The sequence below is a fragment of the Centruroides vittatus genome, unplaced genomic scaffold, assembly GCF_030686945.1.
Source record: "Centruroides vittatus isolate TY-2023 unplaced genomic scaffold, ASM3068694v2 contig_199, whole genome shotgun sequence".
In the NCBI taxonomy this organism is placed as follows: domain Eukaryota; kingdom Metazoa; phylum Arthropoda; class Arachnida; order Scorpiones; family Buthidae; genus Centruroides; species Centruroides vittatus.
Window position 1 is genome coordinate 152819 of NW_027121224.1, and position 16374 is coordinate 169192.

The 16374-nt window shown below is 30.1% G+C and overlaps 1 protein-coding gene across 1 annotated transcript in view; it reads right to left on the reverse strand.

The window, feature by feature from the left end:
- Positions 1 to 16374, reverse strand: part of Tep2 (Thioester-containing protein 2) — an 89136-nt gene that overhangs the window by 19312 nt on the left and 53450 nt on the right. The window contains exons 11-17 of the mRNA XM_067264876.1: positions 15102 to 15213; positions 14638 to 14859; positions 14210 to 14569; positions 9296 to 9490; positions 9073 to 9222; positions 8886 to 9005; positions 6490 to 6544 (exon numbers count right to left, since the gene is read on the reverse strand). Coding sequence (XP_067120977.1) covers positions 6490 to 6544; positions 8886 to 9005; positions 9073 to 9222; positions 9296 to 9490; positions 14210 to 14569; positions 14638 to 14859; positions 15102 to 15213 — 1214 coding nt within the window. The remainder of the gene's footprint in view (positions 1 to 6489; positions 6545 to 8885; positions 9006 to 9072; positions 9223 to 9295; positions 9491 to 14209; positions 14570 to 14637; positions 14860 to 15101; positions 15214 to 16374) is intronic.

Below are 16374 nucleotides of genomic sequence, written 5' to 3' on the forward strand. Positions count from 1 at the left end.
ATATATTAATGAATAGTTGCATTTATCGATAAATACAAATTATAATACCTTAATACTTTATCTATAGAATGGCTTTATAAAATATAATTCAGAAATCACCTGTTAATCTTTAACATTTTAAAATAAAGAAATTTTTAATCTTTATTTGATTTAATTTGGAAAGTTTGAAACTTAAAACAACATTAATTTTCCTGTAACTTCATTTTGTTCTTATATTGATCATCAAGAGACTCAAATTCCAGAATTATAATATTTAAACCTAAAATAAAACTAAAAGAAATTATAATTATGTATTACAGAATTAATTCTTCTATAATATAATTCTAAGTGCCATATTTTATGGGATTTAGAAAAGTTTCTGAAATATCAGTTGAATCTGATTTTCAACACCTAATATTGTTAATATTAAATTGCATACTTCTAATCCTTCTGTTTACAAATATTAATTGTTTTGTTACAATTATCCTTTTACAACTATAACTTCTTTTTGGGGCTTATCATACATGATGACAATTTTCAGATTTTAGGTTTTAATTTAACATTAAAGTGCAATGCATAACTATTTTTACAATAATAATCTCATTCAGATTTACAGCCTCTTAATAAATATGCATTTCAACATTACACCCTCATCAGTTTACATTTTTTAGGCTGTTCTATTGTACAAATTAGTATATTGGAGATTCCAGATATATTTAAAATAATCATGTTACACATATTTAAAAAATTTAATTGCATACTGGACATGCTAATACATTTATACAAACACTTATCTATATTTATAAAATACATTATCTATAAAATATTAAAATTATTCTGGTTTCATTGCCCATGCTTTTTCACCAGGTTTTCTCATTTCATCTTCATATCATATTTATCATGGTCTTTTTGCATTCCAGTTTTTCCACACTGAATTAACATGTATTAAAAATTCTGTGCTATTGATTTATACTTTATCCTTTCTCCACAATTATAAATAATTTAACCTTGCATTGATTTTACATTTGTTTTATCCTTCCTATCTTTTAAATTCATTCATACACATAATGGATTCATTTGTAATGTCTCATATATATACTTTTTTATATCTATGAAATGAGAAAACTGGTGAAAAAGCATGGGCAATGAAAACAAAGAATGATTTTAATATTTTATAGATAATGTATAAGTGTTTGTATAAATCCAGTAGATGTTAGACATATTTAAAAAATTCAATCATCTTTTTCTGTCCTAGCATTAATCCTGCTGTGGTGCAGGGTCTGTTTTTGGCATGCCAATCTCCACTTCTTTCGATCCAAGGCATCACCCGTAGTGACACCCACTAGCCGTATATCTTCCCTTATCCTGTCCATCCAGCATTTCCTGGGCCTCCTGCAAGGGTTGTCCAGCTGAGTTGAGATGGGTGGCCATTTTTGCAACAGATTGTTCATTGCTTCTGACTACATGACCATACCAGTGTGAGGACCGGGTTAAACCAGCCCAACCAATTTTAAAATTTTATTGTTCGAATCCCCTCGGGAGATAGCGATCAAGATTCAAAGGATGTGCAGCCTTCCGCCATCGAACGCACTTCCCTCCTCTCCGGATCCGACCTCTGAGTCATGGAGATTGACTCATCACCCACCGTCACAATTGGTGATCGCAGCGGACGAGACCTGGAGTATATAAAGGGGAGAGATATCTAAGAACGGGTTGCTGAAGGTCCGCATAAGACGCCCGACCTGTAGGATCAGTCCCGAGAATCGAGGGCCGAACCCCTGAAGCCACCGAAGCCCACCGACGACAAGCCGCCCCGACCGATCCTCCTGCTTACCTCCACGACTGGAGAGCCGAGACGATTTCACCTTCGATTCCAACCGAGATATCAGAAGACAAGGTATGATCCCCCAACATGTGTAAACTCTCTCTCTCCCACGATTAGGAACGGGACGCGTTAGATGTCTGTATTTTGTTTGTCCGTCTAAATAAATCATCATGTGTTTTCATCCTGGGTCCGTTTATTTGAATATCGCCGTAAACTTATCGTCGAACCCACACACTTCCTCCACTCGACCTGACAATTAATTAACCAATCCCGACGAGTCGGGATAGCCCAAAAATTTAGCCATCCTAGACAGTGGGGTGGGTCTTACCGATCTGTTTGCCGAAGAAAAAGGAGGTACGACTCCCGTCCTACCTCCCAGCGTTTCCCACACCAGCATAGATGGGTCTCACACACGTTCTCAATGATTGGCCCCACTCCCATGACATCTGTGTTCACCACATGGTCAAGTTGAGTGAGTCCCAATGACCAGCAAAGCATTTTCATCTCCATTCCATGAAGAGTTTGCTCATACCTTGCAGTCGCTGGCCAGCATTCTGTCCCATATGCCATTGGTCGGATGACAGTTTTATCTTTGATTTAAGTTGAATGGGCATCTTCCTGTCACAGAGGACTCTGTTGCCATTTCAACCATGCTGTGTTGACTCTGCCCGTGCATCAGGAAGGGTGTCTCTATCAGAGATAATCAAAAAGCCCAGGTATTTAAACTGGATGGTTTTTGGGAGTTCTTTGCCACTTACATAGATAGTGCCAGGATTTTGCTACCCACACTCCAGGTATTTAATTTTCCAAGATTCAGTCACAAGTCATTTGCCTCTAGGCAATCATTCCATTCTTGTATTTGGTGTTGCATGTTGTCCCAAGTCTCACTGGTAAGGGCCACATCGTCTGCATACAAAAGGGATCATGGGTGGGGCACTTGTATATCAGCAGTTGCTGTAACCATACACAAAATAAATAGCAGCAGATCCCTGGTGAACTCCAACATTAATTGTAAATAGTGGTGAAATTCCCGCAGGACATCTGACAGAGCTTGTGACATTGTGGTAGAGCATTTGGGTCCACTTCACATGGACTTCATGGTTTTGCAGTGCTCACCAGATAAGTTTATGTGGGACCCTATCAAAGGCCTTCGAGGTCCAGGAATGCCATATGTGGTTTTTCTCCCAGTGCTTTTCAACAAACATTCGTGCCACATAGATTGCATCTGTAGTGCCGTAGTCCTTGACAAAGCTGCCCTGGTTTGGGGTAATGGACACAATATTGCGGAGGTGATTTTCTATGATGCGTTCAAAGATTTTCATTGTATGACACAGTAGGTGAATGGGTCTATAATTTGCACATTCACTGACATCAATCACCTTGACCTTCCAGATTGACACTGTGATGCTTGTCATCCAGGCACTGCATGCTTTATTTTCAGATGTAATATGATTGAATAGTTCAGTGAGATTTCAATGCCCTTGTCTCCAAGTAACTTCCAGGCTTCAGCTGGGATGTCATCTGGACCTGTTGCTTTTCCATTCTTCATCCTTTGTATGGCCGCTTTGACTTGTGTTAAGGGTAGCGCAGGTCCATGAATAGACAACAACTCTGAGATAGGTGTATGGAGGAACTCATTGCATATGCCTGCAAAATACTCAGACCATCAGTTTAGGATATCTTGCAGATTTTGCAGGATTTACTGGTGACTATTTTTGATTTGCATGACTTGGCTGACGTCTTCAGTTGCTTCGTAACAGGCTTTTGCAAGGCAGTAGATTTGGTTAGTGCCTTCTGGCATGCCCAACTGAGCATATAACTGCTGGTAGTGGTGATCTTTTGCTATGGCCACAGCTTGTTTTGCCACTGACTTCATGGTTTTGTAGTATTGGAGATCAGTATCAAGCCGTGTATTTCTCCAGGCCTTAAAGGCAGATTTTTTTGCTTTGATAGCTACCTGAACCTCATCGTTCCACCATCAGGTCTGTTTGTCAATAAATTTATGTCCTGATTTGGTTTTCCCTAAAATATCTGCTGCAGCACCCCAGATCTGCTCCAGAGTGTATCCACAGGCTTCAGAATTCACAGCAAAACTAGACAATCTGACAGTCAATTGTTGTTTGTAATCACATTTGCTCAATTTCCACCACTTGATTTGTTCAGGTCCGGTTATTTGGGCCTTCACTTTTCTAGGCTGGGTGATTCAAAAGTCTAGAATGAGTGGGCAATAATAGGGGCCAACGTTGTCATATGGAATCACTTTGGCATTTATTGCGAGCTTCAGCCAGTGATCAATTTGAGTTGCATGGTCTCCACTGATGTAAGTGGCTAGGTGAGTGGGCCTCTTTTTGAAGAATGTGTTGGCAGTAGCAAAGTCATGGACTTCAACGCAATCCAGGATGCAGCAGCCATCCTCATTTTGTTTGCCAAGTCGATGATGTGTTGAGCATGACATGGCAAGATTGTTATTGTAAAAATAGTTAAGCATTGCATTTTAATGTTAAATAAAAACTGAAATCAGAAACTGTTATAACTACTTAAAAGAGTTTTTTGGATGAATAAACTCAAATGCTATGTCCTTTGAATCCAACATTCACTTGAATTCAAGAATTACTCAGAAGATTATTTTATTTAAATGCATTTTGGATCCAAGTTTTTGCTGATCCCTCTTCAGTAAAGGTACAATTTGTGACCAATATTTGGAACTCCTATATTAATCACCATCTTATATGTCACACTGTCCTCTTGAAATAAAAAATAATAATTTTGTTGCAGCATTACAGAAAATTTACACATGTACAACAGATAAAAGGAACAGACTAAAAGAAGAAACAAAGTTGAAAAAGATGTTTTTTCTAAATGGCTATTCTAATAGAAAAATAGAAAAATGGACAAGAGAATACAGAGACAACAGATATAATGTAAAATTTAAAGAAAAATTGAAACATATATCCTTTCCATATATTAAAAATAGTTTCGAGATATCTTATTAAAAAGTTTTTAGAAACTTTAATTGATCATTTCTGTTACCAGTTTCTGTGGATTTTTTTTAAGCTAAAATATTTTTGCTTTTTTTTCAGTAACTTACATCACACAAGGAACTTTTATTGATATAGACTTTATACAATGCGGATATGCATTTTGGGTCTTAACGACCTCTTCGGTCCTTATTTTATATACAGATCTTATCAAAACAAATAATAGTTATAAAATACATCACACATATGTGTTTACAAATAACAAGTTTTTTAGAAAGTTTTCTATATAATTAGCAGCTAATTTAAAAAACAAATTTCAAGAATATATATTTACTAAGCAAAATAAAAAGAAACAATAAATTAGAAAAATAGTGTGTTGTATACAACATGTCGTGTACATGTGCAGTTTATCTGCACATGTACACGACATGTGTTCATTATATTGGAGAAACTGAAAGAGTATTGGAAAAAAAGGAATAAAAACACGAGTTTGATTGATATTGGAGAGTCCCAAATATTGGTGTAAACTCTGTTGCAGATTGTACCTTTACTGAAGAGGTATTGACAAGAACCCTGATCTGAAATGCATTTAAATAAACATCTAAGAATAAAATAGTCTTCTAAGTAATTTTGAAACTTGGGTAAATGTTGGATTCAAAGGACATAACATTTTGGTTTATTTGTTTAAAAACCCCTTTAAGTGGTTATAAAAGTGAATGATTATATCTGGCAAATATTGCTAGTTTTAGCTTTGTACTAGAATCTGAAAATTGGTCTCCATGTATGATAAGCCCCCAAAAAAGAAGTTATAGTCCTTAAAAAATAATTGTAGCAAAATAATTAACCTAAAATTGTGTTGAAAATCAATAACTGATTTTCCTTCATTTAATATTGTAATAATTATTCATTTCTTAATATATTCATGTGTACATACCATGGCTGTGAAGTTGGAGTCAGGAAAAATGTCAACTCCAACATTTTAAATATAATTTAGTTTTTTATTTTTATTTTAATGAAACGAAAGTTATTTTATGTTTATTAATTTTTTTTAAATGTATTTGTATTTTGTTATAATTCATTTATTTTACATACATAATGCAACAATTTAATTTATTAAATATGTATCAATAGTTTTCTTTGTAGTATTTTGCATTTAGTAGTTAGATTATTTTGGCTCAATTGAATTTGAATATTTTTGATTCATTCCTTTTTATCCCCACTCTAAATAAGTACTCTATTTTTCTGAATGAGCCAGACTAATTGATCAAAGTATATATTTTTCTTTTCTGAACAAGGGGCTGAAGTAGCTAGATCACACACTTTAGTTAAACTAACTTTTTTGGAAAGGTGAAATTGAAGTGCAAAAGCTGTAGAATAAAGATATGTATGTGTAGAATTTTATTGCTCCCCTTTTTCCTCTTATTAAATATTTGTTAAAAATTAATTTTTTTATACAAATAAATATTAATGTAAGTTAAATATTAAAAAAAAACTAACTATAGAAGTATTTGGGTAAATGCCCAGAGCTTCTTTCAGAGTTCATAATAGGGTAACCTCCTATGAGTGCCTCTGTCTCCCATAAAATGACTTGGTATTTAATTTTGCCAGAGTCGGCCTACTAAAATTATCAGGAGTCGGAGTCGAGTGCTTTTTTACCGACTCCGCAGCCTGGTACATACACAATTTAACATAATTGAAAATACTCACTCATTTCAATATAAACAGGAACTAAACCATTTGTTAAAATTATTAGTCCGGATTCCTGTTAGACAAATTCAATAATTTAAGTTAAATAAAATCAGTTTTAAAATAAAACTAATCATAATGCATTAATAAAATGTTACGATTAAGTTAATTCATATTTTAACTTTTAAATTAAAAACAAGTTTCATATATAAAGCTACAAAACATTTGCAAAAAGTGTATACTTCATTTGGAAGTGTATTAATATAATTAAAGCATTACTACTACATTAATTAAACATATTCAGTAATGAAACAAATATAAAATTATTAATAAAATTATTTTCCAGTATTATTATTTTCTATTTGCAATTTGTTAAATAACTTTTTTTAGTTATATCTATAAAAAAAAAGATTTTTTGTTAATATCTATGTTATTATTAGGGATGGATTTTAGGCACAGCATCTGAACTAAAACATAAATAGGGGGTAACTCTGTCATGCAATAAAAACATGTTTGAAGTCAAATAAAATCTAAGGCTGTGATAATTGCACCTATAAGCATTATGCATACAAATCCCTAAATTGCATTTTTTTCCCTCCTATTTTCTCATTTCATTTATCTAAAAAAAAAAAAAAAAAAAAACTTTCTACTCTGTTTCAAATATTGCATTGTTTATAAATTATAACCTATCTACTCTGGTGCCACCGATGCCCTTAGGAACATAGATGGTACCACTCATAGTCTAAATGTCATTTTGTACCTATCACCTATAAGAAAAGATGCCTCAAGTTAAAAAAAAAGTAGGTTAGATTGAATTGCAAAAATTTCAAAGGTGAGAAAACAGCCATTGATGGTAGTGTTTTAAGATGTGTATTATGCAAGACTTCAGGTATAGTGCATGAGGAACATTTAACATCAACAGCATATTAGCCAAAAAACATATCAAATATATAAAAAACTAAAAAGGTAAGACTTTTTGAAAATCCTTTATTGGCCCATCTCTTCAATCAGCAGGTGATGTGCAACATGGAAGACAGCTGTTTAATGCAGAATTAATGGCCATGTCAGGAATTCTGCTGTACAAAGTGAGTCATTCTGCACTGAAAAACTTTCTAAAAAAGTTATTTCAGATGAAAATAATTTCAGGAAAAACTGTGCAACCAATTTACAAAGCTATAATAAATAAGATTTTGTCAATTATTGGAGACCATCCAGTTGTCTTCATAATGGACAGACTACAGATTTCTTAAAAAGGTAGGTTTTAAATGTTTTGGTTGTTCCATTTAATGGAGAACACATTTCCCTGACATTTTTTCAATGATACATTTTAACCAAATAAATACAACTGTTATGCAATTATTTAATGATGCATACCTGGCCTTATGGTCTTCAAAAACTGAACATGAAAAAATGTGGCTGTTAGTTACTGATCAAGTACAATACTATTATGCAAATAAATTTATTTTATTAATAAAAAAAGTTTTGTTGAAGTTCCTATCAATATTAACATTCACAGACAACTGACTTCTCCATCTACACTGACAATTAAGCAGAGTTATTATGCATGGTTAAGGTATTAAGGTATTAATAAAGGAAAATAAACTTTAGAATGACCTGTTTTGTGTCCATACTTTTACATTTTCTTGCCAAAGCATAAAACAGCTAGAAAAAAACCAAGCTTTCTTCTGAACAACGATGGAAAATCATACGGGAAGCAAGAAACAAATTAGACAATTTTGTGTTAGACAAATTGCCCCAAAGTTTGACAAAGAACCCAGATATTAAGAAATTAGTCTAAGAAACACAAAGTGTAAAATTTATGGTTAAAATGAAGTATGCACTACTTGTTTCAGTGAGTGTTAAAAGAAGTTTTTCTTTATACAAGCATTTCTGTTCTGAAAGAAGGCACAACTTTGCATCTAAAAACTAGAGATGTAGAATGTTGTTAGTTATAATTAATTTTTATTTTATGATTGCAATAAATAACATGGTTTAATGGTGTTTGTTAGTTATGTTTGTACCTGTCTTATTCTAAAAAATGTGAGATTTTTGTATTTTTAAAATTTAAGAAATGAAAATTTGAATGGGTTTTTACAGTGCACTCTGATAAAATATTTTAAGAGAACTAAACACATTTTAAAGCAGTTATTTGCATGAAAAGTCATTAATTCAATCATTATTATACATAACATAAATTGCATCTAAAGCTGCACCCAAACTTTCAAAAAACTGCACTCTTTTTGCATCTGTTTTATATAAAAATTGTACCTAAAAATCCATACCTTAGTTATTATTTCAATACTAATCTTAAGGACAGTAAAATCAAAAAGTTTTAGCTAACAAATGTGGCATTTACAATTTGAACTATAAAATTCTATTAAAATACTTTAATAGTTTAGAAAATGCATGAACATTACATCAAATATTTCTCCAGCAGTTTTCAATCCAGGCCACCAGAAAGATCTTTTCCTCCTTCGGTACCATGGAGATGTAAATCTGTCTGCTCCAGGAAAATATTTATCAATTTCATCAATTACCTAAAATTTAAGTAAATTATTAATTTCTCAAAATATTTATTGTTAGATTTAAGAAATTTTAACTTACATCTTTTTCTGTAATGTCATTTCCAGATTTCAATAGTAAAATACTTTCATCAATTCCTAATAAACCAATAAAGGCATTGGGTTTTGTTTCAACCTCAATATTAACTTCTGCACCAGGTTTAGTGTTATCAATATTGCTTTTAACTGTTATCTGTGTCAAAATTTAATTTAGAAAAGTTAAATTTTAATCAGTTATAAAATTTATTCCGTGTAAATAAACTTACCGGTGTCCTTAATACTCCAGGTACTTCAAAATTTACAGCATCGGCAATAACTTCACTGTTGTTATTTCTAATATAATAAATTACAACATGAGCACGAGGAGTCATTCGATGACTTATTGGAAATCTTATTTGATAGTTCTTTTCGTTGGGTATCTTGAATGTATTTGCAAAAGCAATTCCACCTCGTCCTATAACCTGTTAATTTATTAAAATAAAAAATATCTAAATTTCTAAAATTAAATGACAGTGCTTAAATTCAAAATGTTTTGTTGTTACTATGGTTAAAATTTTTATATTAACTTATGTAAAAATTGTAAATGTAATTGTAAAGGATTGCTTTTAACAGAGTAGGGACAAAAGCAATACGAGCTTGTAAATTGGTCCCACCTGAGTTTGTATTTGTAAATAGTTGGGGAAACAAAGGGAGTACCGTCTGTTTATTGGACTTGTGTGTGGGCGGGCAATGTGTTTGCCACATGTTAGCTTACTAGAAAAAAATGTAAACAAGTGATGGACATTATGGTAAGCTGTTTCGTCGGGAGGAGGGCCAACGTTTTGGAAAGCTGCCAATGAAAAGAAGAATCCCGATTGGTCGGAAGTTGTCCAAAAGCTCTTTAAATAGTAAGACGGGCGAGAGGAAAGGAGAGAAGGGCAAGAGACTGATAATACAGTAGTCTCTTGGCACTTGGGCAGCCCTCTGGGCATAGAGAGTGTGTTCTGCTCTGATAACGATCTCAGGGACGGGTAAGTGCGGAGACTGGACGGGCCGTATAGTTGAACCAACTCCACAAACTGACTGAGGCTTCCCCAAAATCTAATAGTTCCCAAAGGACAAGTTGATGCATGAGACAACATACACAGGACAACAAAGTGTGGTACTGTTGTCAAACTTATATATTCTGAAATATTTTTGTTTTGTAAATAAACTGTAAATATTCTCTGAATTGAGTGTGGAGGTGTGCTTTCATCGAACCTGAATCAACTATCGGATCATGATACACATGAAACCCAACTCAACAAGATGGAATTTGGGAAACAGCATCACTAGATCTTCACAAAATCTTTACTCTAATGTTAAAGTTTTTACACTTCTTGCTTTTTAGTGGTTTATATATTTTCTTCAATTTATTGTACTTCTGATTTATTCATATTGTGAAGACCTCAACTATAAGAAAAACCTAAAACATATAAACTTTTACTCATATAAATGTACCTCAATGATTTTTCTTTAAAATTACATATAGAAGAACGAGAGGGAGTCATTTCCTATGTGCTTTCACATTGAAATTATAAATATTTAAATGCTTAGCAACATATTTAAATTTTTATTTTACATGAATACATGACAACTTACAAATATAAGCTTTTTTTAATTTTAACAAAAAATATATCTTCTGAAGATAGAACTTCTGATTTCTAATAACTAATGTTAGCATCTCCAGATTTTTTTTTTTTAAATTTCAATTAAAACATCTCATTAACAAAAATTCCAGTTTAAAGTTTTCAAAGTTCACCAACTTTTACTTTTCTTATTAACATTAATCTCTCTCTACACCTATTTTCTTCAATAACATTTTTGACTTTTTCATGTAATATAAGGTCTCAAAACTTGGCATTTGAGGTATTTGGTAATATACTTTTTCAAGTTCTACAGATTTCTATCATTTATGCAAGTTTTATGTAGTGTAGACAGGTGGGTCCCTGTCTAACTAGCAACTATTTTAAAAATCTTGCCAGTCTTAATTTCTAAGTTAGAAGCTCTACAAAGTTGGGTGAAGACTGCAAAATGGTTATACCAAATTTAATCAAAATAATAAAACCTACATTTTCATATTTTAATTGAAAAATTATAACGGTTAAGTGATATTTTCTTAATGTGTTTTTACTCATTATTTAAATCTTTAATCACAGATGAATGGATATATATTCTATAAAAGTGGGAGACAAAAGCAAAATTACTTACTAATTTTTAATTTCTATATATAATTTTTAAAGAAATTATTACTGAAACAAATATGAGTAGTATGTATTAAGTTAAAGTTTTACATTAAAACACTTTAAATTGCTTACAAATATCAAAACATAAAAATAAACATTATGTAAAATATATGGTAATAAAATATACAATCTATTATTATTCTTCTTGCTGGTATTAATAATTTCCTGTATATTGGTTACTTAAACCATTCAATCAGGTTTATTACACTTTCAGTGGGTTTTATCAACTCTTTTACCCAATGTGCATTTCTGCCGGTTTAGTTGTTTTCAATTAGTTTTTACAAATTATAATATCAATCCCAAAGACAGAATACAATAACTACACATGATTAACATCAATATAAATACAAATTATAATTATTAGATATTTAAGATTTTAATTGCTTTCTTTGGGATTGCTATTGTAATTTGTAAAAACCAATTGAAAACAGCTAAACAAGCCAAAATACATATTGAGTAAATAAAGAGTTGATAAAAACCCACTGAAAATATAATAAATAAACCTGATTTAATGGTTTTAAATAACCAGTATTTGGGAGAATGTACAGTATTTTAGATATTGTGTGCAAAGTTCTATTATATAATACATTTGAACACATGTTTGAATTTAGATTACAATAGTACAAAAGAAATATTGTATAAAGTAATTTAATAAGTTATCAAAGCAAGTTTTCTCAAACAAAGAAATTGATAACATTTATAAACATGTAAAAATTTAATAATATGCTTATTAACTAATTTACAGAATAAGAATATATTTTAGCAGAAAGATTAATTTATTTTCTAAAATAATACTTATTTTGTTAGATATTTAATTTTGTTGAATTTTTCATGTTTTTAAGAAAAATGTTTTAAAATCCTTTATTACAAAAATATATATGATGATAGGTTTTATTTTGTTGATTTATCCTTCCCAGGGATTGTGCAAAAAGTTGTTATATGATGATAAATTGAAATGTGACAAGTTTTAAAGAAGTGGACTGTTTTTGAATTCATGATTATGATTGGGTAAGTGCAGTTTGTTATTAAGTTGCAAAGATAATTATTTATATTTAATTGCTTATATTATTTTCTTTTGATTTCCATTCTTGTAAGTTTTGGAAGTACATTTATTATACCTAAACTGCCGTCTTTATACCTCCTACATTATATTTGCTAATTTTTATCATTAAAGAAATGTTGAAGGAATGCAATTTCCATTTAACTATTGAAATTATAAATTTAATAATTTGGTTATAAGCATTTTATTAGAAATAGAAAATGACTAATTCATATTACAAATTTTGCTATCTTTTAAAAATGTAAATTATAATTACAATCATCATTTATGATAAGTGACAGATATACTTTGATTTGGGCTGGTTAATTCTGGAGTACTTGTTTTGAATTTACTGTGCAATACTGAGAAGTTATCTGTTATTGTTCTTAAATAGATTCTGTAAATTTATTTAATCAGTTAATGTTAATTAAATATATAACTTGATTAGTCATAACTTTTAAGCTTTTCTTCCTTAATTTCATATGATCCTATCCTTAATCTGGCTATCTTAAAAATGATTATCAAATGATAAATTATGCAATAAAATTCAGCAAAAATTTCAAATTATAAGAATAAGCACCATAACTTCCAGAAGTAACAGTATATTATTAAGTTTTTTTGTATATCAAAAGCATAAAAATTTAGATGTTATATCTGGAGTAAAAATAAATATAAAAATACATCAAGAGAACAAAAAGGATTGGATTTATGCTTTAAAGAACAAATCTTTCAATTTACTTGTTCTGTTATACTCAGAAAAAAATGTGTATAACGTGGCAAGTGTAGCAGAAAATGTTAGAAAATCAGGTGTGAATAAAAAATATCTTATATAAAAGCATATGTAATTGTATCAAGAGCATTATCAATGCATAAAATAGGTAATATATGCTTTGAAAGGAACAAAGATTGTAAAATAGAATCTGGATACTGCACAGATATTAAAATATTCTTAAAAAAGTTTTATTAATATTGTTATAAATTTATTAATGTTTTGATATATATATATATATATATATATATACAGTCAAACCTGTTTTTATGCGGGGGATAGGGACCGCATTAAAAAAAACGCATAAAAAAAATCTCACGAAACTTCACGAATGGCTGTAAATAATAGTTTTCGCGACACAATTAAAAAATATTTTTTTTATGCGGTCCCTGTTGACCGCATAAAAAAAGTCTCACATAGAAAATAACTCAAAACCGTACGAAATAGAATTTATTGACAACAGATGTCAGCACTTGACTGCATCGTCTGGTCTATCGTCTGTTTTACATATTTTTGTCCAGGTGGTGTTTTGTTGACTTAAAAAGTAAATTATTTCATTTTTCGCATATTCATGCAATAATATTACTATAATAAGTGCATTTATGCTATAATAAGTTTATTTAGCTATAATAAGTCAACGTAAGACATGACAAATCGCACGAGACTAGTCGCCAACTATACCGCACAAATTAAAAATTCGCATTAAAAAAATCGCACAAATAAAAATCGCACATAAAAAGAGCGCATAAAAACAGGTTTGACTGTATATATAAAAACATTAATAAAATCAATAAACATTGAATAAGTAAATACATATATATATCAATAATTATATATTTACTTATTTAATGTTTATTTATTTAGGTATTTTATTAATCATATAACATTAAACAACATAAATATCATTCTTTATAATAACCATTTAAATTGAAAAAAAAATTATTTCTGAAATAGTGTTACTTCCCACATTTCTTAACATTTTCAAAACACTAAAAACCATGTTTTAGTTAAAACCAATTATTTTATATTACTACATTACTTACATAAGCAATGTACTAATATAAAATAATTGTTTTTACTAAAAGTTTTATAAGTCAATATTACTTACCTCTACAACAACATGATTTAAGGGTTCTGTTGCATTCACTTCTAAAATAGCTTCTTCGTCAATCTTAGGATTCTGAGTTAAGAGTGTAGCTTGAATAAAGTTGTCACTGGGTGAAATGGCAGCATCAATATTACTTATGTAGTAAGTGTGATTGTGAAATTCGGCTTGAATATTTAATACTTTTACAGAAGCATTATCAATTTTATGTGGTGGATAAAATTCTAATTTAACTAATCCATTTTTAGGTATTTTATAAACTGAAGCACTCCATTTTTCATCATTATAAGTATAACCATGTTTTAATATCAATTCAGCATTATCTTCAGTCAGAGGTTTATCATCTTGATGAGCGACTTTCAACTATAAAAATTACAAAACAATCATATATACATTATTTTTAGTTTAAAACAGGATAAGTAAGAACTTACAAATGCAACATATTTTAATCCAGGCTTAAAAGTTTTTGAAGATTTAATTAATTCAATCTTTATATCTGTTTCATGCATTTTTAAGAGTGAACTAGCATTATATTTTCTTCCAGTAAGTTCTTCTTGAACAACTGCATTAAATATTATTTCTCGATAGTAATAATTTGGTTTCAATTGAAGATCTTGAACAAGATTCATTGGAATGTTGACACTACCATCAATCTGTAATTGAGAATTTTTTTTAATTAAAAAATAGTTCATATAAGATCTTTTTCTTAAAAATGTGAAATTTTTAAAACTAATTAACATTACATTTTTAGTAGTAGTTTTATATAAGTTTACTATTTTAATTGTATATTTAAAATAGGATAAGTTAGAGTAATTTTTAAAAAATACACTTTAGAAAATCAATCCAATTAAAACTTTATCCAACTACTAAATGTAAATCAAAATGCTTAGAATACCTTTAATGTAGTTTCAAATGATGAAAATGTTTTATCAGGATAATATGAATATTGTGTATTTGGTGCAGCTGTAAATATAACTTCTCCTTTCACTGGCTTACCATAAGTATATCTATTAAATAAAAAAAATATATTTAAACTTTATAATAATAAATGTAAATAATTTCACTTTATACATATATACAGCATAGTTTTAAAATCTTTCTAAAAAGCTTTTACTTCAAACTTTTTAAGAGAAAATATAATTTAAATTTAATTTTTATCCTAAAAATTAACAATTTTATCAAAAATACTGTTTAAATATAACAGCATTCTTCCTAATTGATCAAAATAGTTATCATAGTAATTAATAAAACTAAAAGCAATTAGTAGGATTATCAATTCATTCAATATAAAATGCCAGATAAAATCACGAAAAAAATAAAATAAAATCATTTGGTTTATACGGTTTTTACTTATTACACATGCTGTTTTCAATTACTTTCTATCTTTGTAAATTTAAAATAGAAATGGCAATTTTGTGATTTTAGAATTGACCAAAAAGTAATTTTACAGAGCCAATATCTCAGACATATTTTTATTGTAGAATTTATCTGAAAGTAATATGCTATTTCTCAATAAAATCATCCAGACTATCCATACACACTTTGCAATGTGCAATGAGCTTGTTCACCCAATCCTAAAAAATTCTTGTTCCTATTGCCATAATTCATCATGAATGTGCCTATACCAAGCTGAGCTGAAAGGCAATTTGGTGCAGTGATACATCTGCCATCCTAGATCAGTTTGCTAATTCTTATGGCATTGACTTCTGTACTGAGTACTTGGATCAAACCAAAAATTAAATAACTGTTTAAGCTTCTTTGCAAGACAACTTTTATAATCTTATCATTTGGAAAAGCTGTCACAACTGTCCAGCACTCATGCATCATACTAACCATTCAGTATTGTCAATCTGGGTCATCACTAATTACATACATTGAAGTTAAACTTGGTAGTTGTTTAGTTTTTGAAACTGTAGACACTGTAAATTTGATTATCCCATGTATTTATTAGTTTAAATTGATATCTTATAATAAAAGGAAAAATAACTGAATATGTGAGAATTAAACAAGTTAAAGAAAAACAACTGGATGACAACCTCATCAGAAGCTAGTAAATGTTAACTTTCTGACTTGAGAGAGTGTCAACTTATGTTTTCTCAGAGTCGATAGTGACACCTTTTCCTTGACTTTTAGTCATGTCTAACATATTTGCACCTTTGAATATGATA